This window comes from Canis aureus, chromosome 12 (assembly GCF_053574225.1).
Source record: "Canis aureus isolate CA01 chromosome 12, VMU_Caureus_v.1.0, whole genome shotgun sequence".
Classification (NCBI taxonomy): domain Eukaryota; kingdom Metazoa; phylum Chordata; class Mammalia; order Carnivora; family Canidae; genus Canis; species Canis aureus.
This window is the reverse complement of record NC_135622.1, coordinates 42,823,764-42,847,367: the sequence shown is the minus strand read 5'-3', so window position 1 is coordinate 42,847,367 and position 23,604 is coordinate 42,823,764. Positions and strand designations below refer to the sequence as shown.

Here is a 23,604-nt window from a genome sequence, read left to right as displayed (position 1 = left end):
TTTGCTATTGCTTCTTTGCTCTTTGTAAAGATTCTTTCAGAGAAATCCTTTTTAAAAAAATATTTATTTTTTGACTGGGAGAGAGTGAGCAGGGAGAGGGAAGGAGAGAACCTCAAGCAGACTCCCCACCGAGCATGGAGCCAGATGCACAGTTCAATCTCACAACCCTGAGATCATGGCCTGAGCTGAAATCAAGAGTCGGATGCTCAACCGACTGAGCCACCCAGGTGCCCGTCAGAGAGATTCTTGATTGCTTTTTTATTTCTTTCTTCAGTAATTTAGACATTTGAAAACTCTTTTGTTAAAAGAAGACTGCTTTCCTTAGGATGGCTGCCTGACTTTAAAAAACCCTAATGGGGGAATCCCTGGGTGGCTCAGAGGTTTAGTGCCTGCATTTGGCCCAGGGCGCTGTCCTGGAGTCCCGGGATCGAGTCCTGTGTTGGGCTCCGGCATGGAGCCTGCTTCTCCCTCTGCCTGTGTCTCTGCCTCTCTCTCTCTCTCTCTCTCTCTCTCTCTCTCTCTGTGTCTATCATTAATAAATAAAGTCTTTAAAAAAATAAAAAACCCTAATGGTTATCATTCAAATAAAAATTCTTGCCAAATTATCTAAAAAAAAAAAATGTCCTATTAGTTGAAAATATCCCCTTTGGAGGTATGTGTATGGCCATTCCTACTGTCAGGAGTAATCATCTGAGTATTGCCTTCTGATCTTCAAACTTGGATGATTTCCTGCCATGTAACTATTTGATTATTAATAATAGGAAGCACAAAACCTGCTGGAAGGTGAGACTCTGCCTGGAAGAGAGAAGCTATTACCTGTTGGGATTTTTGTGCTTGCAGAAAAATGGCTAGGAAGTTAGTTGCCAAATGAGGGCAGATGATGTCTGTTGGTCCATGACTTTGAATTCAAAGTCCAGGGGCTGTGTGTAGGCCTGGCCAAGCAGGTTGTGGGTTCTAAGGGGTGACAGTTGTAGTACCACTCATTTATCACAGTCAGGAGGGACCAAATGAGAAAGCAATTCTGCACAGACAGGTCAGGATTTGCCAACAAAGAGTGCACAGAGATGGCAATAGACAAGTATCATTTCCAGGGAAATGGAACAGCCCCCTTATGCATCAAGAGCAGGAAACAGGTGGGCCAGCTCTCCCAAGGTGACCTGAGATTACAAGGATAGTGATGGTGGCCATAGTGGTGGCTACCCTTTACATATGTCATTACCGATACAATAATTTTATAACCTTTCCCATTTTACAGTTGAGGAAATAGAAGCTAATCCCAGTTTTAAATTATTTATTTATTTATTAAGTTATTTACCCAGCCAGGTTGACATAGCAAGTGAGCAGTGGAGCTGTGATTCTTACCAGCCTAACTCCAAAGCCTGTGATCAACCACATTACGTTGCCTGGGCTCTAACACGCAGAGACACATTCACACGTGATTCACATGATTGACACAACAGGGTTGTAGCTGCACCAAGGATTGAGGTTATATGTTTTCCAGGTCTGGTTTTTCCATACTTTATTCAGTGCGTGTTAACAAGAACTGGCAGGTCTGTGTTGGCAGGTAGAGTGAGGCAGGGTCTTCCAAATTCCCATCCCTGAGATGATTAGAATTCTCCTGCTTCTCTGCCTAATTCTCTCACCTGTGCTAAAAGTGATATTTTTGTAAGTTTTTGGAGCAGAGGGCGGACTGAGATAAAGTCTACCTTCCCAGGCTGGCTGTGAATCCCAGGGCCTCCTTTGTGGTTGTCCTGCTTGCTCTTCCATATTAGGAATCCCATGTAGTATGCTATAGTCTGGTGCAGGCAGACTGGGAAAAGTATTTATCTCACCCTCTTAGGATTTCTACTGTTTGGTGCATGTTACATGATGTTCACAGTGTTAATTATTAGCATCCCTGTTCATGTATATGGCTTATAAGTAAATACATGCAGACATACTGATGTGGAACCCAAACACTGTTTCCTGATGGTGTATGATTTTAAATGTTTGGAGATCAGTACTCTAGGGCAATAGATTCTAAACCTGGCTGGGCAGCTCAGTCTCCTGGTATGAAAAAACAACAAAATAAAACTCAGATTTCCTTGACCCACTGGACACTTACTGAAGCATAATCTCCAGGGGTAGGGACCAGGAATATGATTTTTGACAAATGTCAGAATTTGAACCACTGTTCTAGGGTATGGTCCCTCAAAATCATACTTGGAGTTGCTAGAACAAATGTTGGTGCCTACTATTATAAATAGACTTTTGGAAATCTGAAGTGCTTTGAATACTGTGAATTGGCTTACTTGTTTATTGTTTGTTATCCCTTGTTGAAAGGTTAGCTCCAAGAGGAGTTCACCACTTGTTCCTAGAATAGTGCTGGACACATAGGAGTGAGCACTCAGGAAATATTTGTCAAATGAATGAATGAATAATGAGATCCTTTTTCCCCGCTCTGTGTTTGGGTAATACATGTTGCTTCTTTCCTCAACTACCAAAGAATGAATTAGTTTCAGCTGTGCTGCTGTCAATTTGAACACTGATGACGTCCGTGGTCATTCCACTGAACTGACTGCAACTGTTTAATGTTCAAAAATTATATGAATTCTCTTATTTTGTCATATTTTAATACCATCAAAGAAAGTAGTGGAAGTTGGGAGGTGATGCCGAGATCTGCTTTTATTTCATTTCCCAGTTCAAGTCCCTGTGTCTTTAAGGAAAGGGCCAAGCTACAACTTGGTCATTCTCCAGATCCAAGAGGAAATGGATTGTAGCAGTTGTGCCTTTGTAGAGCAGATGTTTTGGTTGGAAAGGCCATCAACCAGCTGACTCATAATAAATCCTCAATTCCAGTAAATTCCCAGTTTTTAGTTACAGTAGGTAGGATGCAGGAAAACAATGTCTTCCACTTTGGGATCTTTGAACTTGTCTCAGATATTACCACTATTCCCCGTGCATCACAGTGTGTGAAAGAATGAAATGCTCAGGGAGGTTAGAACAATTCCAGGAATAGGCTCAGTCAGTTTTTAAGAGAGACCATTGGAGGTAAACCAAAGCCACTACCCTCTCTGACGTAGTATTAACGACAAGAAGCATAACTGCGTTGAGTTTTCTTATAAGTTTCTGTGTCAACATCATTTCCAGGTTACATTAATCTGAGTAATCTATAAACAAGCCTATAGTTCTGTTTGTTTTTTTATGGAGAGGGTTTCCTTTTTCCTTTTTCATAAACTTTATAAGTAATTATATGGTTTCTTATATGATATATTTAATTTTAGAATATTTGTTGTCTGGGGAAAATTTACTGCATACATATAAGCTTTTCAAAATTCTACCAAGACTTTATGTCCAGTGTTCCAGATGGATAAATCAGAATTACAGAAATATTAAATATGTCATATTTTGCATTATGATCGTGGTTGAGAGAATTTATTATTGACTTGGTAAACTGCTGTCTTAATCTCCTCCCTCTGCTTTCATCTAGGAGTCAGTTTCTTTTCACCATTGCTAAACCAGTTCTTCACAGAGATAGATGGAAGCCTTCAAGGTCCTGTTGCTTCTTCAGAGGGCAGCAGTTCTACTGCTTCTAGTCAGGGGCCTGGCTCTGGGTTCGGAAAGCTTCTCAGGCCGTCTCTTCCACTAAGTGAAACATTTAAAGTTTGGGAGTAAGCAGTTCCCACTTGATAGAACTCCTCACATTTCCTGAGTTGGTCTTTGGCTTTCTTATTCAACATCAAATTATTCAGAAGTAATACTATTCTCTTTATATTCCCTCTGTGCCATTTGTCCTTTCCAATTTTAGCAAATGAAGGGGTCATTATATACTCAGTAAGCTCATTTAGCACAGTACATGAAGAGAGCATCTTTTTACCTTCGTATTTTAAGGCACATTTGTACATCTTTGGAATTGCTGTATGTGTCTCTCATTGAGGGAAAAGATAGTGTCCCTGAGTGCATCATGTATTACATTCAGTTGTGATGAGGACCAGTGTGTGGGAGAGTGAGAGTAAGGAGGTAAGAGGCAGAAGATTCTGACTACAGCATAAAGGGGGAGGGTCAGAATGGTTAGTTCTCTGAGAATGGCTCTCATTCTTCTTGGTGCTTGCACAGTGATTGGCATGGTGCCATGTGCCTACGGAGCAACTGGATCCCAGTGGGAAAAGCATGGGCTTTGAGCTAGAAAGGACTGACTGTGTGCTGATGCTCTACTTTCTAGTTGAAGACTCTGGACATTCTACTTAATGTCTTTTAGAAAATTTTAAATCTGCAAAATGGAGATGATACAGTATCTGTCTTAGAGGGTCATTGGTGATGTTCATTTCAGTGTGATATATAGCACCCAGACACAAATAAGCCTTATTAAGCCATTTTCTGTTAAGGACCATTGCTAACCTAGGTTTGACTATTTTAGGCCTCAAATCTCGATGCCAGCATCCGGTGGAGGCCAGCCATTCCAAGTAGATAGCTATAGACAAACCTAGCAAGATTCCTTAACTTGGTGAAAATTGCAATCAATATCGGGGGAAAATAGCAATTTTGGGTGAATTACTAAACCCATGTTATGATTTGAGAAATATGCCCATTTTATTATGCACTAAAGTATAAATATGTACCATAAAATTTTAAAGTATGTTTAATGGGTTTCTGACTTAAGATTCCAGCTTCTCTCTTTCCTTTCATTCCTAAGAGGATAGGGTCTTTATATAGTCAGGTCTGGATTTTATCATCTTCCAATTGTTTTCTTTTTTTTAATTTTAAAACAATATCAAATTTATGATAGAAATATAAAAACAGTACAAAGCACTTTTTTTCTTTAACCATTTTAGGGTGAGCTGTGGATGTGATTGATGCCTGTCACCTCTAAATACTTAGCCTGTATTATAAATAAGGATATTCTCTGACATAATTACAGTATTTGGTAGAATTATATATAGCCATAAATATCAGGAAGATAATGTTGCTATAGAACTACCATCCAATTCTGAGACCCCACTGATATTTCACCAATTGTTCCAGTGGTTTCTTGATGGCAGAATTCCACTTTGAATCATGTGTTAGATTCATTAGTTATATCTCTTTAGCCTCTGATAGTTCCTCAGTTTTTCCTGGATGTTTACAACATTTTTGAAGACTATAGGCCAATTACTTTATAAAATGGCTCCAAATTTGGTTTTGGCTGGTGTTCATAAAGATTTTTTTTAAAAGACTTATTTATTTGAAAGAGAGAGAGAGTGCATGTGCACATGAGCAGAGAGGAGAGGCAGAGGGAATGAATCTCCAGCAGACTCCTTGCTGGGTACAGAGCCTGAAGCAGGGCTTGATCTCACAACCCTGAGATCATGATCAAAATCAGAAGTTGGATCCTTAACCAACTGAGCCATCCAGGCCCCCCTTCATCATGATTGGATTTTGATTATGTGTCTGTGGCAGGAACATCACAGAAGTGATGCTGTCCCTGTCTCATTGCTCACTCTCAGGTGGCACACCCTATCTCTTTGACTCATTACTGATGATGTGCTCACGTGGACTTCTTGTTTCAGATGGTGTCTGTAAGGTTCACTCTGAAGTTATTTTTTTCCCCTTTGTAGTGGTACATATTTTGGTGGGGTGGTCCTCTGAAATTACATAAATATCCCATTTTCATCATACATTGTCGACACTGCACAGGCAGCAGCAGGTCCAGCTGTGGTTTATTTGGGGGAAAAGCCCAGTTTAGTTTGTTGAGGCATTAGGAAGTTTTTTTTGCTCTTGTGTTGTTTTGTAATATAGTTCATTAAGCCTATTTTGGATTGTTACACACATTTACTTGTACATTACCAACATTTAATTCAGTAATAAACCCAAGAAATCTAAGAAGCTAATGGCCAGACCTAGTCCACTATCTTAATTGCTTTCTTTCTTGCTTACTTAGTATAAACTTTTTTCAGTAAGTTGAATCCACATTCCAACATGAACTAGAAATGTTAAGCTGTTAATAGCTTCTTCCCTGGAGAATTGCAACTTGCTGGAATGCTTCAGTACTGTCATCATCATTTATGCATCGTGAAATGTCACAATTTGTGTTCATAAGCACGAATGATAAATGTTTGTTAATTGGCCTATCATAAACCTGTTATTAGTTTAGAAATGAAACAAATAGTCCTCACTAACTCAAGTCAGTGATAAAGTCTATCTCAGTTTATAGTTCCCCTAAGTCTGGTCATCAGCATCCTATAATTAGTAAAGTTCTTACAAAGCCACCCACTCAATAGTTATGCTAAACTCAACATTTATAGTTTTACATTTTGGGAACTTTTAATATAATATATTCTTCCTCATATGAATCTTTCCACTCTTTTCATAATTCCCTCCTCTTTGGGATCTTACAGTTCCTTTTTAATTCACACAGGCTTCATTTAGTAAGTGACAAAGAGTTTTCAAAGCAAATTTGGATATAGCAGAACGATAGAATGAAAAAAAAAAGCGTTGATGCCCGAAATCAGTAGTCATGGGTTTTGGTTTCAGCCCTGTGACTAATTAGCTCTGCACATTAGACAAATCACTTCCCTTATCTCAGTTTCTCCATCTGTAAATCTGTGAAGTGTGGGTGTTGAAATCAATGGTTATAAACTTTATTTTTAATATACTGGCAACATTTTTACAAATGCAGTCTTTCTTGAATGCCCAGTATACAGAATAGATAGAATTAGTAACTGCTTTTAAGACATATACTCTTAAGGTACAGTAACCCCTAGTTTTCCCCTAGAACACGGGGTAACAATCACTGGAGCAGATCTTTAAGGAGCTTCTTATTACCTTTAACATTCTCTGATTTTGTTTACCCTTCACTTATATCATTATACCCATGGCACAGTTTCCCCATAATCACTAACCCCAAAGGGCCAGTCTCAGCAGTGCTGGCTCTTTCCTGCATGTTCTCTGCTCCTCCATAGAGTATGGATGTGGCTAGTTGGAAGAATATTTCTACTTTTTAGCTTCCACCACCATTCTTTCCTCCGTTTAACCTTGAGTTTTTGGAAGATGTCTTAGATACTTGTTTTTGTCTTAGAGACCATCTATTCTCCTCACCCAGTGGAGAAACATCACAGTTTGAATTCTCCTGTTTAATCACAGGATGGCTCTCTCTCCATTTTCAGTTCTCTCTTCACCTTCTGACCCATTTTCTTTTCCTTAAGTGCCAGTTCCTTCCCTAAGCCACTGGTTTTCAAACTTGAACATGTGTAGAAGTCAACCAGGAATTTTAGTGTCCCGCAGGTGAAACTGATGCTCTTGGTCTGAGTAGCAAGGTTCCATTCATCCAGGCTTCAGCTGCCTTCTGTTCACAGATGTTGTGCCACACCTGCATTGCAAGTCTGGTACTGGCCCTTTGGCCCTCTGCATTTTGAATTAGATAGCCAGAAACATGGAAGGGGTAGAACTGTCTTCATTGGAAAACATCCGAAGCTGCAGGCTGGAAAAACCAAAATGTCTTTCCCTGCCTTTTATCACTTTAATAAGTTTTTCATTTTTCCTCTTGGTTTACCCATTACTTTCCTGCTTTCTGTATCTCCTCTCTTGTAAGAACCTAAGGCCAGGAAAGAGTCTGATGGATTCATTCTTAATACATAGAAACAACTGATGAGTTTTTCAGCCTTATAGGGCTTTTGATGATTAAACATGCACTACGTTACAGGATCCCTTATTGAAAGAGAAGAAAAAAACTTTTCATACCTTCATGTGTTTACATCTATCTGCCTCTTAGAGTTGGAGGACTGATCCTAGCAGTTCTTTTTTTTTCTTCCCTTATTGTGTTTATTAAAGTGTCATGTACATGCTAGGTACATCATAAATGGGTATTGACTTAGTGATAGCACAGGGTGTATTGTTGGAGGTTTATTAGAAATGCCAAAAAGATTTTTCTTACTTTTCTGTTCTGCAGGGTTTGATCTGTTAAGTGTTTGAACTTGAATTTTCCTCTTATTCCTGAGGTGATCTGAACCCAGGGGTTAATGGCTCATTCTGCCCAATGTACTCCCGCTGATTACTATTGGAAAGTTAATAATCTACATAGGCTTTTTCTACTAGGGAAATCTACTTGTGGAACCTACGTTTGGATCAGTAGTTTGTTGGCAAGCCCGTGGAGTTATTCTCTCATACAAATATTCATATACTTGTTCACCAAATACTTCTTGGGTGCCTGTTTTTGTGGTGGGCACCATACTAGGCACTGGGAGTCCAAAAAAGGAACAACACAGTCATTGCTCTGGAAGGAACTCACTCAGAAATAAGAACACATATGCAAATTACTTTAAAATACAAAAGAAATCACTAAACATTAACATTTATAAAGGGTGTAGCTAAAGACCTGTGGGATGTCAGAGGAGAAACTGTTACATTAGAGAGTGGGATTAAGGAAATCTCACTACAGGACACGGCATCCAGATGGGACTGGAAGGTATACGTATAGGAGATTGGGGGGTTGGAAGAAGGAATTCAGGATTGAGGGGCAGAGTAGAGACAAGGTGAATTGTGGGCAGCTGCCTTGGTTAATGTGTGTCAACATGGGTAGGGAAAAGACAGCTCAGAGGGGCTTGAATGCCAGGTCACTGTAGATGTAGGTGGGCTTTGGAGGTGCAGGATTTTCTCTGCTTCTCAAAGCTTGTCTTCTGTACTAAACCTTTCCTCCAGCCAGTTGCAGAGGGATAGGGCTTCAGGCTTTTTCCAGGTGTTTTTCAGAGCTCCTTTCTGCCCTTTAGGTTCTGTAGATAAAACCAATATGCAAATTGGGAGATCTCTGGTTCCTTCAAGGAGAGAGAGTTGCTGGTAGGATCTATTCTCTGTTTTAACACCTGTGGTTTGTGATTGTCTTCAGTTGAGGGTGTGGTGCCAGGTGGCTGAAAGAACTTGGAAGTAACCAGTTGCCTAGTTGCCATGGGCACCTGGCTGTTTGAGCCAAGTGGCTTGCTGGGTGGGTGGGTGCAAGATGTTATGCACTTCTAGGGTTCCTTTTCCTTCTGTCCTCACACACAGAAGCACCTGGGAAGAATCTCTAAACCCTATAACCTAAAGCAATTTGGAGAGGAAGGGGGAGGTAGCTCTAATAGTAGGAAAATATCATGGTAATGGAAATGATATCAGGCCAAGAGTCTGGAAGCAGTGAGAAAAGTGAAAGTAACATTTATTGAACACCTTCTTCGTGCCTGCTTCTGTGCTTGGCACTTTCACATTTATTTGCCAAAGCTAGAGACACCTGTTGCTTTCCATGATGTCTTCATTTAGCATATCGTATGGAAAAAACAAAAACATGTAAACTCATTGCAAAAATTCTTATTTCTATCACTAAAAAATCACCATTTTTATGCAGTTTTTACGTTGCCTGATAGATTTGCAAAACACTTGATGTATTCACATGGCATGCTGCTATGGATTTTCTGCCTTTAGAATTGGCACTTCTGATACCTTTTTGTTCACTGGTGAGGTCTAGGGGGATATAGAGCAGTGCAAAGTGTTCCACCTACAACCCAGGATGAGCTAGTGTCCATCAGGATGAGAAGCAGTAAGTCCAGAGAAAGAGCCTTGTTGCAGCCAGAGCCTGGTGCTGCTAGCAGATTGCTCTAGCAAAGCTTTCTTCCGGTATGTGCAGAGGCATGCCACTCAGCTTTGTCCTAGAAGCCCTTCCTGGGTTCTGATTAGGGCCCGACATTCCATAGTATGTAACAAATAACCCAGGGATGAAAGTCTCTTTTTAGCACTTAATTCTGTAGATTTAGATTTGCCGTGGTTATCATCTATATTAGTTTAATAATTTATAAGAGAAAATGTTAGTTATAAGTAAAGGAAAACCACTTCATACTGGCTTAAGGAGATACAGCAATTTATTAGCTTTCCAAAGCCAGGAGAAGGTTGAGTTAGCCAGTCCACAGTATGAGTAGGATGTAGCTGGACCAAGAGCCTAAGAACGAAGGGTGTGAATACTGTGCCAGGACTCTCTTGTCATTTGTCCCCATGTCTCTCCACGTGTTGGTGTTCTTCTCTCATATTATGCCTCGCCTCTTCCACGTAGGAGGACTGTGATTACTGACAGTTTCTTTTGCCTCTGCCAAGGGACTGGCCTCCACTTGACTCCCAAGTTCATAAATCTTGAAGAAAGGACTGGCCCCTCCTTGGACACATCAGCTGGTCTAGGGGCTGGGAACAGGCAGCTTTATCAAGAGTACTAGAAGAGAGAGAGGCTTCCCAGGAGAAAGAAGGTGCCAGGCGAGCCTTATCACAAGTGTTCATTATTTCACTGACTGCTTTACACCTGTGCTTGTATTGCTTATAAAGAGCTATGTAACCTCTTTACATAAAAGCCTTTGTGGGCAGCCCAGGTGGCTTGGCGGTTTAGTGCCGCCTTCAGCCCAGGGCATGATTCTGGAGTCCCGGGATCAAGTCCCATGTCGGGCTCCCTGCATGGAGTCTGCTTCTCCCTCTGCCTGTGTCTCTGTGTCTCTCTCATGAATAAGTAAATGAAATAATAATAATAAAAAAGCCTTCATTACCTTTTCTTTAAGTGACAGAGACATACAGGGGATGTGGTCAGTGGTGATCATATTTGTTCTGTGACTGCTTAAGTAAAACTCACTGTTGTTTTAACTTGTTTTCTTGGGCTCTTGGATAAAAGTCTGGTGCAAGGTTTGTATCAGTAGGTGTGTATAGAATCACAGCTCAGAGGATGTCTGAAGATGTGGTTCAGTATGATTTGTAAAACAGTTGCAAACATGGATGTTTATTTTAATAAGCTCAGCTCCTTTTTGGACTCATTAAGGACACAATTGCTAGGACAACAGAGAAAATCCCATATTCCAGATTCTCTAGAAATGTTTGTTAGTAGAGAAGGAGGTGGAAGCAAGGAAACATATTTTGCTTCTAGCCAGGACCCTGGCTTACCTCAGAGGTCCCCCTTGCCCCCCCCCCCCCCGCCTTTTCTAGAGCAACGGCTCCATTTCACATACCTTTTAGAGTGATAATGCTGTGACTAGTCAAAGAAAGTGGGGGGATCGTAGGCTGTGTCTATTAGGTAGGGTAACTGATGGGACAGGATTTGACCTGAAGTGAAATTGTGATCATTATTATTTTAAAAGAGCCAGGATTTTTTTCTCCCGAAGTTTGTTTGTACAACATGTGTTTCAATTTAGCTTTATAAACAGAAGCTATAACCAAAATGTTAAGAGTAAGTACAGCTTTGCTAGCAGATTCCTGCATGAACGAGAGCAATGAAATGGTCTTTGTTTATGAAAATAATAAGCAAGATATAAATTTTAAAAACCCCTAACCCCATACTGTATCATGACATCTAGTATTAATGAACTCAAGATGTCACTTTTAGAAAACATGGGTAGGTGACAGCAGCTCTATCCTGGTGTCCTGGACTCACCCTCCAAAAGCTGGCTATTTCAGGAACATTGCAGTTTTCCTTTCCTGACCTGACAATCAGCTCTGCCCATTTTCAGAGTATAGTTAGTTAATCATAGAATGTGCCTAACCATACATAAATTGAAAAAAAGTTGACATTATAGCCTAGAACTCTACGGGCCTTCTTAGTATTCTTAGAGAAGCCATCCTTCCTTCTTAACTGGCTCTGTGTAAAGATGTCAAATGAATACATTTTATTTGGCATAGTGACCTTTTAATAGCTTTTAGTCTTTATATTCTTAAGGATTTTAATTTCTTGTTTCATAGTTTTAAAAAGTAAACATTAGGGGCACCTGAGTGGCTCAGTCAATTAAGTGTCTAACTTTGGTTTAGATCATGATCCCATGGTCTGGGGATCGAGCCCCACATCAGGCTCCCCACTCATTGGGGAGTCTGTCCCTCCCTCTGCCCTTCCCCTGTTCTCTCTCTCTCTCTCTCTCTCTCTCTCTCTCTCAAATAAATAAAATCTTTAAGAAAATAATTTAAAAATAATAAGTAAACATTAAAATAAATAAAGCGTATACTTCGTAATTTGTTTTGAATACTCAGGACGTGCCTGGTATAGGCTGGGTAGTTTAGTTTGGGTAAAAAGGGAATAATGGTTCCTTAATATGGTCTTTTGGAGCATATAGGATTTAGACACTAAATGGAGAACAAGTCAGTATGTGGTAAATCTCTGATATCTTTTCTGCATATGGGTTTTCAAGTTTATATACCTTTCTCTGGGAATTAATAGTCCATTCTTTGTGCCCAGCAGCATGCTAGGGGATATGGCATTGTAGTTAAGAGTCCAGGTTCAAAGTCAGTATATGGGGCTTCAAAACTCATCCTTACCATTTAATCTCTCTCAGCCTCAATGTCTATATTTGCAAATGTATAATAACAGTACCTACCTTTTAAGGTTGTTATGATGATTATATGAGATAATGCATATAAAGCACTAAGCAAAATGACTACTGAGTGAACAATGAATAAATATCAATTCTTATTATTAGGCATAATAGGAAGTAGGAGATCTCTACCACGCCCTCAAGAAATTCACAATCTATGGAATATAAACTACATACTGTTTAAACAACAAGAGAAATTCATGAAGAACATAATGAGAACTGCCATGGGCAGGCATAGATTACATTGCAGGTCAAAGGAATCTTCATGCAGCAAGTGAATTTACAATGAAGGTTAAAGAAATTAAAACCATGGCAATTAAAAGGAGAGAAAGAGCTTTTTGATAAGGGGATGATGGCTCCCATGAAAGTGTTAGTCAAGATCTGGTTTTTAAAAATGGGGGGGAGTGACCTAGCTTGATTAGACTACACTGGGAGATTCTTTTTGTTCCCATTTCCATTTGGAGAAACCAAATCAGAAGTAACTCTTTTATTTTTTTATTATTTTAAAAAACATTTTATTTACTTATTCATGAAAGACAGAGAGAGGCAGAGACATAGGCAGAGGGAGAAGCAGGCTCCCTCATGAGGAATCCTGATGTGGGGCTCGATCCCAGGACCCCGGGATCACGACCTAAGCCAAAGGCAGCCACTCAACCACTGAACTACCCAGGTGCCCCTGGAAGTAATTCTTTTAAATGCTACCTTCATCAGAGATATCAAAATATCAAAGAAGTTCTCAGCCAAGAACTAAATATTTGGTGGAGAAAGGCTGTAACTAGGCTTTCGGAACTCGTACCTCTGTGCTGTACCCCCTTCTGCATGGAAAAGAGGAGGCTCAGGGTTGTGAGCCACACCAAGGGCAAAAGAGGCAGACATGACACCTGCTTACTTCACTTCCTCATCTATTTGACTCAACTTCCTTATTCTTGGATTAGTTTTGCTTTCTGAATCTACTGCTTTCCCTGGCACTTGTACATTTCCCAGCACTTTGGTGAAGAAGTGGTGACTTGATTTCCAAAATGACCAGTGTCATTATTAGACAGAGACTCCTTAGCACTGAGACTAAGGTCTTACAGACATTATTTTCCTTGTTCTTCAATATTCTTTTGCTTAAATTTAATTCCATTTCTGACATATTCATTGCCATGTCTTAATGCCAATAGAATCCAAATTTCAATTTTGATCGAGGCTGCTTCTGTTGGTAAATAACACAGTGAGCCAAGAGATCTTTCTATCTTGAATCTCCTGTCTTAATGAGAATCTACTGCTGAGTCCACCTTTCACCACTCTCTTTAATCTTCTATTCCCTCCTCTTTCCTTTTCCCTTTTCCCTGCTTTAATTTTTCTTCATAACCTTTGTAACATGCTATATATATTTTACTCACTTTGTTAAATGCATTAATGAATGGTAGCACTGTGAGAGTCTTATTCTTTTACTTGAAGAAACTTGACTTTGAAAAATCTGGATTTATGTAATTTGATGATTAATCCATATTATCAAAATACTGGGGCCTCTAAAGTACAAATCTCACTTAGTATTTTTTTTAAAAGATTTTGTTTATTTATGTGGGGCTCGATCTCAGGACCCTAGGATCATGACCTAAGCTGAAAGCAGACACTTACCTGAATGAGCCATCCAGGCATCACTCACTTAGTATTTTTCAAAATAAGATTCTGTTTTGGAAATTTTCAATTTGTTTACAGTGTTTCAAAAACTGATAGCTTTTGTATAATGAGATGCTTACTGAGACCTAGTTTTTAGTCACTCTGGGAATCATGATTAGTCCTGGATCTAGTTTAATACCCTTTAAGTGTAACTCAAAATGGCTCTTACTTGATTTTTGACATACTGTATGATGACTTCTTTATAGTCCTTATGTCTACAAACTGGTTCTGCTAGTAATGGTTATAGCTTTGTTTTAAGCCTTTTGAATTGAGGAATACAGTGGCTTTTTTACAGTCTTCTTATGTGAATTGTAGCTTGTAATATTTATTGTTCAGCTCATGTCTATCAGCAATAGTTAATTGGTAGTTTTTACCTATATTGACACTCAACATATAGGGGCTTGTTTAATGGCTGCTAGCTTCACTTGGAATTAGCATGTCAAAGGGGTGCAGCATAATGATAAATTGTGCTTGTGTTTACTTTCATTTCCAAGGCTAATCCTTGTTTTTTCCTACACCCTTTTGATACTTGTAAAGAGCCCCAATTGAGAACAGTTATATGAATAAGCCATTATGACCTACACAGAATGTTACCTCTTATTAGTAGGGGTGCAGCCTTTGCTTATATATGGCTCAGATTTGAGTTTTCTTTAACAAAATCTTAAGTAGTCATAGATTCAAGAAAACAGGAGGTAAATATTGAGAATATTTTTAACTGAAAGTACTTTCTATTTAACCCCATCATTTACTCATTCTCACAATCTTTCCTGCATTAATTCAGTGCCCCCCCCAACCAGTTTGTCATATATGTGCTTTTTCAGACATGTTCAAACAAACAGGAGAAGCTCCCAGTCTGCAAGGAACTCACCACCTAGTGACTATTCACTATAAGCCATAGGAACCCATTTCTGTTCTATAGCCAAGTGCTGAGCAAAATCCATTGTTAAATCTCAGCAAAATATCATGGCCATTATTGTGTTGCCATCTGTATGTCAGCGCCTGATAGACTTTTATAAAGGTGCAAGGCAATATTCTTTTTTTGCTTCAGATTCGACATCTTTCCCCCCATTTTAACCTGCTGCAGTTTCAGATGGTACAGAAAGCAAGCCTTGAAAATGTATGCTTGGGCATTTTTAAATGTCCCCTACTACACTATAACCTCCCCCTGCTTTCCAAAATGTTGCCATTAGTGGTTACAATAATCATCTGTAATGTTAGCTTCTAAGAACCACAGTACAAGAGCTTCTTTTATAATTCCCCAGATGGGAAGGAACACATGTACAAGCCTGTTAGGGTTGCAGAAACTGGAAACAGTACTGTGTGGATTTGTATTTTTGGAACTCTTTGGGCTTATTTAAGCAAACTTAGGGATCCATTAGAAATCGAATACCAATTTGGGGGGAAACTCATGTGTCACACCGAGGCAAGTAAATTACATTAAGAGTGGTTCATAAAAGGAACTCCTGGAAAAACTGCTTTCCTATTGAGACTAATGTTTCATGTACTCTGCAGGATGCCAGGTGATAGATATTGATTATAGAAACCAGGGTCATTCTATTTGTTGGGAGGACCGTCTCTGAGCATTTCTGTTCTTGCTTCAATAGCAATGAAATAAAAAGTCACAAAGTAGGGAAAGGAAATAATTATAAATTATCCATATGTATATGGAGTGAAGCTACTAAGTACAAAGGTTTTCAGTGGCCTCTACTTTTTTGCAGTATTGTTGTTACTATTTTTAACTGGGTTTTGTGACTTGTAGTCAGAGTTTTGACCTTTAACAACGAAACTCAATCTGAAAGTCAATGTCAGTTCTTTATTACCTTACTTTAAGGTGACCAGTATACCTCTAAAGAGGACTACTTCAATCCTTGGGTTATAAAATGAATTTGTCTTCCTGAATGTATTTTCTTTTTTTTTTTTAAATCTTTTTAAATTTTTTTTAAATTTTATTTATGATAGTCACAGAGAGAGAGAAAGAGAGAGAGAGAGGCAGAGACACAGGCAGAGGGAGAAGCAGGCTCCATGCACCGGGAGCCTGACTTGGGATTCGATCCTGGGTCTCCAGGATCGCGCCCTGGGCCAAAGGCAGGCGCCAAACCGCTGCACCACCCAGGGATCCCTGAATGTATTTTCAAACTCACTTCAACCTTAGTTTTAGATACTGTATGAGTTCTGGAGTTGTATTATATAATTACATAGTTTCTATTTGTTGAGACTGTATTTTAAAAAATTTCCACCCTCATTGTACAGAAAGGAACATTCAGGGTTGAATACTTTATCATTTGTGAAAGAGCACGAAATGGTAGATAAACTCAGATTCCTAATCTTGGCTTTCCTTCTGAAATCACTAGTTCTAGAACTTTGGTGTGTTACGGTGGGGGGGGGGGGGTGGGGCGCAGGAGCAAGGAGTCAGTCATGAGTTTCCAGACCATTGCTGAAGCAACTTTAGTAAAGCAGGTTCCTGAAAAAGCACCAGGTGTGGAGAAAAAAGGTTAGAAATTAACATTAATTTGTTTACTGTTGTATTCATTTAGCTCACACAGAGTGGATTCCAGGCACTGTACTAAGGTCTTTCTCTATATACTTCCTAAATCATACAACCTAAGGTTTTATAAACCTACATGTAAAAATAAAATGTTAGGTGAGATGCTAGGGAAGTAGTTAAATAACCTTAGAGTTACTGTCCAGATTTAAGTCTTTAGAAACCTAAATTTCCTGTGCTGTCAGAAGAGTCCCTGAAGTAAACAGTCAAAAGCTGTACTGAAGAGAAAAAATTTATAACACATGTGATAGACCAAGGTTAATAAACCCAATAAATAGCAATAGCCAGAAAAGCCCAAGAGACTTTAGGACAAAGGGTTTGATCAGAGAAGTTACAGAAGAGATGACCAGTAAGCAAATTAAAAGTTGCTCAGCTTTAGTCATTGGATCTCAGCTGAGACGCCATTCTCCAGTAGCCAGACCGCCAACATTAAACTGCACAGTGAAAACAGCTAGTGTTATCAGCTTATTCAGGATGAGCTAGAAACAGGCTCTCTCTCCTACTGATGCAAATTCAGGAGTCCAAATGTAACTTGCTGTAAAATTTTAGAAAACTAATCTTAAACTATTAAAATGTAAAATCTTCATAACCTGTGATCCAATCAGCTCAGTTTTAGTTATCAATTCAGAAATATAAGTTCTGCCAGTAGAGGATACATATATATCCTTATGTGATCATCTTTATTGTAATACTATCAAATGGCTAAGAACTACAAACAACCTGAATGTTGCTAGGGGAATGGTTAAAAAAAATAAATAAATCCATGCCATGGAATATTATGTGGCTATTTAGGAAGCAGTTGGTAGAGTGATATGTATAATACAATTCCATTAAGGAAAACAAAACAGAAGGTTAAAGAGCTATTTATATGCAAGTGTGTATGTTTTTATGAGCATAGAAAAAGCTGCTTGAGGCTCCATACACAGTTAATATTGGTTACTTGTAAAAGTGAGGGGTGGAAGAGCTTTTCCTATATAAACTTCTGTATGGCTTGACTTGTTACAAGCAGCCTAAATTTTGTCACATAAAACCAAAAATTAATTGAGAAGCAAAATGATAAAAAACACAAAATGTTGGGTGCCTGAGTGGTTCAGTTGGTTAAGCATCCGCTTTCGCCTCAGGTCATGATCTCAAGAGTCCTGGGATCGAACCCCGCTTCTTCTGCAGGCTCCCTGCTCAGCGCGGAGCCTGCTTTGTCCTCTCCGTTTCCCGCTCTAGCGTGTGCATGCACTTTCTCAGTTTAGAAAAAACAAAACACAAACCATGAGAAAGAAGAAGGGAAGCGGTCCCAGAGACAGAAGGTCAGGAGAGTATAGTTTCTTTGAAGCAAGAAACAGAGCATCTGCAGAAGAAAGAGATCATCCATGTCAAATACTGTTCAGAGATCAGGGAAGATAAGCACAGAGAAGCATTTACTGTGTTCCGTGGATGCCTTGGTGAGGGCAATCCCAATTACTTAGTGGGGTCAGAAAGCTATTCTCCTGTGCTAAGAAGATAGTAGGAGGGAAGGGAGTAAAGACTGGAAGTGCAGACCCCGTTTTCAAGCAGTCTGTGAAAGAGAGGAAGGAGATGAGAGAGAAAGCTATATAGAGAACCAGCATGATTCTTTTCTTTCTTTTTTTTTTTTGAATTTTCATTAAAAATTTTTTTTAAGTTTTAAAAAATTTTACTGATTTATGGGAGAGAGGGAACATGAGCAGCGAGAGGAGCAGACTCCCCGCTGAACAGGGAGCCTGGTGCGGGACTCAATCCCAGGACCCCAGGATCATGGCCTGAGCCAAAAGCAGATGCTTAACCAACTGAGTCACCAGGCGCAAAATTTTTATTTTTTCAAGATGGGTGAGACTTCTGGTTCTTGCCTCTTTGTGTACATGCTGCACACGCATCCTCTAGGCACAATAGAAGGCAGAATGAGGATACTGTCAGAGCTGAGCTGGGTAAATGTGATGACCAGCTTCCCATAATGCAGGAAAGGAAGGAGTGAGGTTAGTTTTAGACCGAAGGAAGGACCCTGGTATCTGAGATTCTCAGTATTCATGGGCAGTGATTCTTAAAGTCTAGATGGGACCCTCCTAGGATGACAGCTGGGCCCTCCAGAAGACCTAAGAACCAATCCAGAAACATATGCCAGTTCTTACCAGTTCTTATGGGTGAAAGATGTGCAGTCCAATTAAGTTTTCCAAAAATTTATGTTTGACATAGAGCCACTACCAACCAAAAAGTAAAATGATTAAGAGTTACTAAAATCTGGTTTTCACAAAGTAAAACCATCATGCTACTAGAATTTATTCTAATTCAGTATTTTATTTGGAAATCTGGCAACATGCAGTGCTTGGCAATAATCGTGAACCTATAAATCCCACAGTTTTGACTCAGGACACTTAGATCAGGGTTGGCTTGAGTTGGTTATGACATTCAATTATCACTGTTCTTGCTTTTAATTATAAATTATAGGAAGTTTAGCTTTATCATTACCAGTTTCGTTTATTATGGGTTGTTAATCTTTCAGTGTTTCTTTGGTACATATTGGATCAACAATGTTTTTGTCTTATAATTTTCTTATAACCGGGCTTTTAAGAAATGTATGTCTTGTGGTTCATATGTGAATCATCCACAGTCGTTTTGCGAAGTAGATGTGTATGTAACCCCCTGCCATTTGCTTGTGTGGTACCATAGGTCATAGTGATATGTTTCTTGGGAATTTTTGCTCTTTATATAACTTACAACATACTCTTAAGGTATAGATAATAAAATTACCGGGTATTTTTAGATTTTGTTGTTGTCTTATGACATAAATCACATTCATAACTCCGATTCTTTCTATAAAAAGAAAATTATAAGCCATTTATATATATTATAAAAATTATAAGACATTACATATTATCATTAGCAATGTTTGCTGCAATTTGTTAACTGTGTTTTTGACCAATTCGTGCTTACTGCCAGATTCACTTTTCCCCTCTTGGAATGTGGGAACAAATGAGATAGGTGGGAGTCTTTTCCTAGCTGTGATCAGCTCTGATCAGAAAGTTTGAAAGCCATAACTCTAGAGGAGTGATTGGCATGTGGCAAAGGATGTGCAGAGCTGCTAAATGCAAATCCAGGTACCTCACATGCTCCAGCCTCAATGCCAGTGGACTGTGAGCTCAGCACCAGGAAGATGTTATAAGAGCAGGGACTGATGACAGTGTGTTTTTTACTCCCTACTTAAGGATGTAAATGAAGACCCTGGAGAAGATGTGGCTCTCCTTTCTGTCAGTTTTGAGGACACCGAAGCCACTCAGGTGTATCCCAAGCTGTACTTGTCACCCCGAATTGAACAGTAAGTATCAGTGTCACTAATTTTATATAGCCTAGTGTTTCACTGTGTTAGCCAGACATATCTTGCTAATTCTTTTACCACTCTTGAACTCTTGAAATAATTTCTCTTGAACTCTTGAAATAATTTCTCCTTATTGACTTTTGTTTTCTTAAACATGAGTTGTATCGGGAGTTTAGAATGCCGAGTAGATGCAGTTAGTATTTGCCACTGCAATCTTTGGATGAGTCTTAGTTGTGCAACTTGTGATATGAATACTGTACCTTTGTAGAGAGAGATGAGTAGGCAGGCTGAATCCGAAATTGCGACTCCTTCCAAATGTTCCCTGAGTACATATGGTTACAGCCCAAAGAGGACTGCTCAACAGTGTCCTATCCAATTTCTTATATTTTTGTGACTATTATAGTTATTTGTAAAAATGTAACTAGTCTCCTGTGAATATTAGCAACAACTTATTCGGAGGTTAGTAATGGTGATATTAAGAGCAGAGAGCTTTAAAAGAGGACACTTTTGAATTACTCTTCTGTGTCTATGTAGCGCTATTTAATTTTACACAACATTCCTGCTCTTTGGCACAAGGAGCTTGATACTGCATTTGTGTTTTAGCCAAGTATCTTTACTAGTTGGTAATGCATTGTATGAGGACTAGCCTCACAAAGTGCTTATTGTTGGTTGAAATGCTTCAGAAGCTGATTGAACTTCAAAGGAAGCTGAGGTTCATTGAAGATAGATTGTTATGCAGATTTGGTCAGGAACTTGTGATAGGACAGATTTTTTCATCAGCAGGGAGAGTTCTTACAGATTTTGACTGAAATTTATGATTAAAATTCTGTCAGTTGGTCAGGGTTGGCTGATTTCTGTCTGTGAGATGTGGTCACCATCCAACGTTCCTACACTGAGTCATTTTTACTCCCTCTGGCACTAGTTCTAATTCATGGATCATGGACATACCATTTTATGCACTGCTACAAAATGTATGGGTTTACTGTCAAATATGGATGACTAGAGGCATCAGCTATCTACACATTCTCTCATTTATTTGTATACATCTGAGAGCACCTAGGACAGGACTTTACAGTAGCAGGTATTCACTGAATGTTTTCATTTTTAATTGAAAATACTAACCCATATCAGTAAGACACCAAAAGTGTTGGAGACAGTACGATGAGCTGGTGGCCAGGGCTCGCAGGTCAAGCATATCCAGTTTAAACTAACCAGGTCCTGCCACTTACCAGTTGGCAAAACATTTAACATCTTTGAACTTACTTCAAAATCGAAATAGTGATACCTATTTTATAGTGATATTTTGAAGATTACATTAAACCCTCTTCTTAAGGCATTAATTGCATTGCCTGGCACTTAGCAAGTAGGAGCTATTAGTATTGTTATTATCGATATCATTCATAGGAGAAGAATGCATGAGTGAGCGAGTGGTTAGGACAAGTTAGGGCAGGAAAGGAGAAGATGGGTCAGTAAGTGAACAGAAACTAGTTCTAAGTAGTCACTCTGTACACACGTGATAAATTAAGAAGATATTTTGGTGATGAGAAAAGAGGGATCTCCATGAAACAATCACAAGATGTAGGTAACAAGAATATATTGGTTAAGCTGCCGACAGCAATTTGCCAGCTTGGAAAAATGATTTTCCCAGCACCCATATTTTTTTTTTTAAGTTACTGCCCCTAGGTTGCAAAGAAACTTGCTAATAAAATATTTCCCTGTCTAAAAATCTGTGCCATCATGTGATAAATTATCAGAGAAGGTTATATTTTAAAAATTATTTCCTCTAAAATCTAGCTTTCTGTGTGTCCTCCCTCTTCTTTATGTTAAGAACTGGCTGCATCTTACATTTCTAAGTCAATTTCTTCGGCCTTTCTCTCCAGTAGGCTGTCGTTCAACCAGACTCCCTCACTTGAACTTTTCTTAATTTACCTGTGTGCTCTTGCCCACGTGCCTTGCTAAAGCTGTTACCTCCGTGTATAATGCCTTCTCCAGCACCCTTTTCCTGTTGAAATAGAGCTTTCCAAATGCCATTTCTACCATTTTTCCTGAGCACCATTGGGCTGCCTTCTCTAGCCATCCCCTGAACTCTTATAATACTGAATTTGTATCAGTTAGAATCTGCTCATCACAGATTTAGTTAGTGATGTGTATTGGTTTTCCCATCTTTTACTAAGTTGCTACTCAGGGACAGAAACAAGTCTTTTCATTTCCTTAATGTCTTGCTGAAATGCAGTGCCTGGGGAGCAGAAGCCTGGTTGGCAGTGTTCTGGGTCAATCAGTAATTATTACAAGAAAACTGGAAAATGCTACACTGAGGGGTTTTACATTTTTTCCTGATTGATGCAGATTCACTTTGTAGAACCGCCTTTGTAATAACCAATGAAAACTGCCAAAAGTTCTTACATCCTTGAGTAGAAGTTTTAAAAATTAGGTTTTAGAAAAAAGGTTAAAATGGAAAATGGTCAAACTGTGCTATGACTTTCTAAGGGCTTACATAGTTCCAAGTTATTAATATCTTTGTTAACTCATGCAGAGTGTTCGGAATATAGAATGGAGGTAATGTCATTTCAGTAGGGCCAAGGTCATAGGTTGTTACATGGTACTGGGTACTGGTCTTTAATATTGCGTTAAGCTCTCATTTGTTTTCTGTGTTCATACTGTCCTATCAACTCTGAGCCATCTAAGCATTGATTATAGACTCAGACTTGGAAAGTGCTCTCAGGAGTCATGGAAAAAGCATCCCATGTGGACCCGCCCAAAGCCAGTGCCAGACGCTTGCCCTCAGCCGAGGCTTGTACTCTTTTTGGCTTTGGCTATGGCTCTTTCTAGGAAGTTCCAAACCCCATGCAGTGCATTTGACAGGCAGGGATCCAGGCCTGATCAATGTGGGTCAGTGATTATGTGGATCGATGGCCTGATCCACATTAGGTGAAAATTGGCAAGAAAAGACTTGGATTCTCTCTGTCTGCTCTCCATGGGTGTGGAAAGATATCTTGAGCCTGGAAGATACGTTATTTCAGTCTGGCTAATGCCCCTCTGCCCCAGCTTGTCCATGAAGTAGGCAGGAATATTATGCTTACACTAACTAGTCTTGGAAGTAGGAAAAGGCTACTTTGGGTCTTGTCTTCACATGTGGGAAAAGGGATCAATTTGCTGTACCCTAAAGATTTCTAGGGACATGGTTGCCAAATGTCCCCAAATTAGATGATCCTCGCAAAAGGGAACATCTGTCAGAGCCATGGGATTGGAAACTCCCAAGTGTATTATAATTAATGAAGCTCTAAAATACAGTCTCATTTCAAAAGTCTGTCTTTTTGCCCAGGATCCTGGAAGAGTTCTCTGGTGTTTCTGGAGACACTAGAACCTGACTTGGTGCTTTTATGGTGTTTAGATGTATGTTATAACTGGTTTCCCACTATGGACATACACCTTGCAAAGTAAAGCTTCTGAGAACTTCATGTTCTTCTCACACACAAGGCATTTATGAAATACACTTATTTCAGGCATTCTATACATTTGTTTTCCAAGGAACCCAAGCCATTCAGGTAAATGAGATACTAAGTAGTATTCATTAAATGAAATAAAACAACTAGTGGTCAGTTATGCAAACTAGATTTTGGTTGAATATGAAGAGAAGAAGAAAAACCCAGTTTCTAAACTAGTTGCCTTTTTTTTTTTCCTGGCAGACAAGCTGCCCTTTTAAGATGACATCATCAGAGCTGGCACCAAACCTGCTCTACCTTTCCCTCCTTCTCAGACTGTTGGTT

At 39.3% G+C, this 23,604-nt stretch overlaps 1 protein-coding gene across 10 annotated transcripts in view; it reads left to right on the top strand.

Moving 5' to 3' along the window:
* BABAM2 (BRISC and BRCA1 A complex member 2) overlaps positions 1-23,604 on the top strand; it is a 450,135-nt gene that overhangs the window by 250,789 nt on the left and 175,742 nt on the right. For all 10 annotated transcript variants that reach the window (XM_077915908.1, XM_077915912.1, XM_077915910.1 and 7 more), the window contains one exon: positions 19,728-19,837. In XM_077915908.1, coding sequence (XP_077772034.1) covers positions 19,728-19,837 — 110 coding nt within the window. The remainder of the gene's footprint in view (positions 1-19,727; positions 19,838-23,604) is intronic.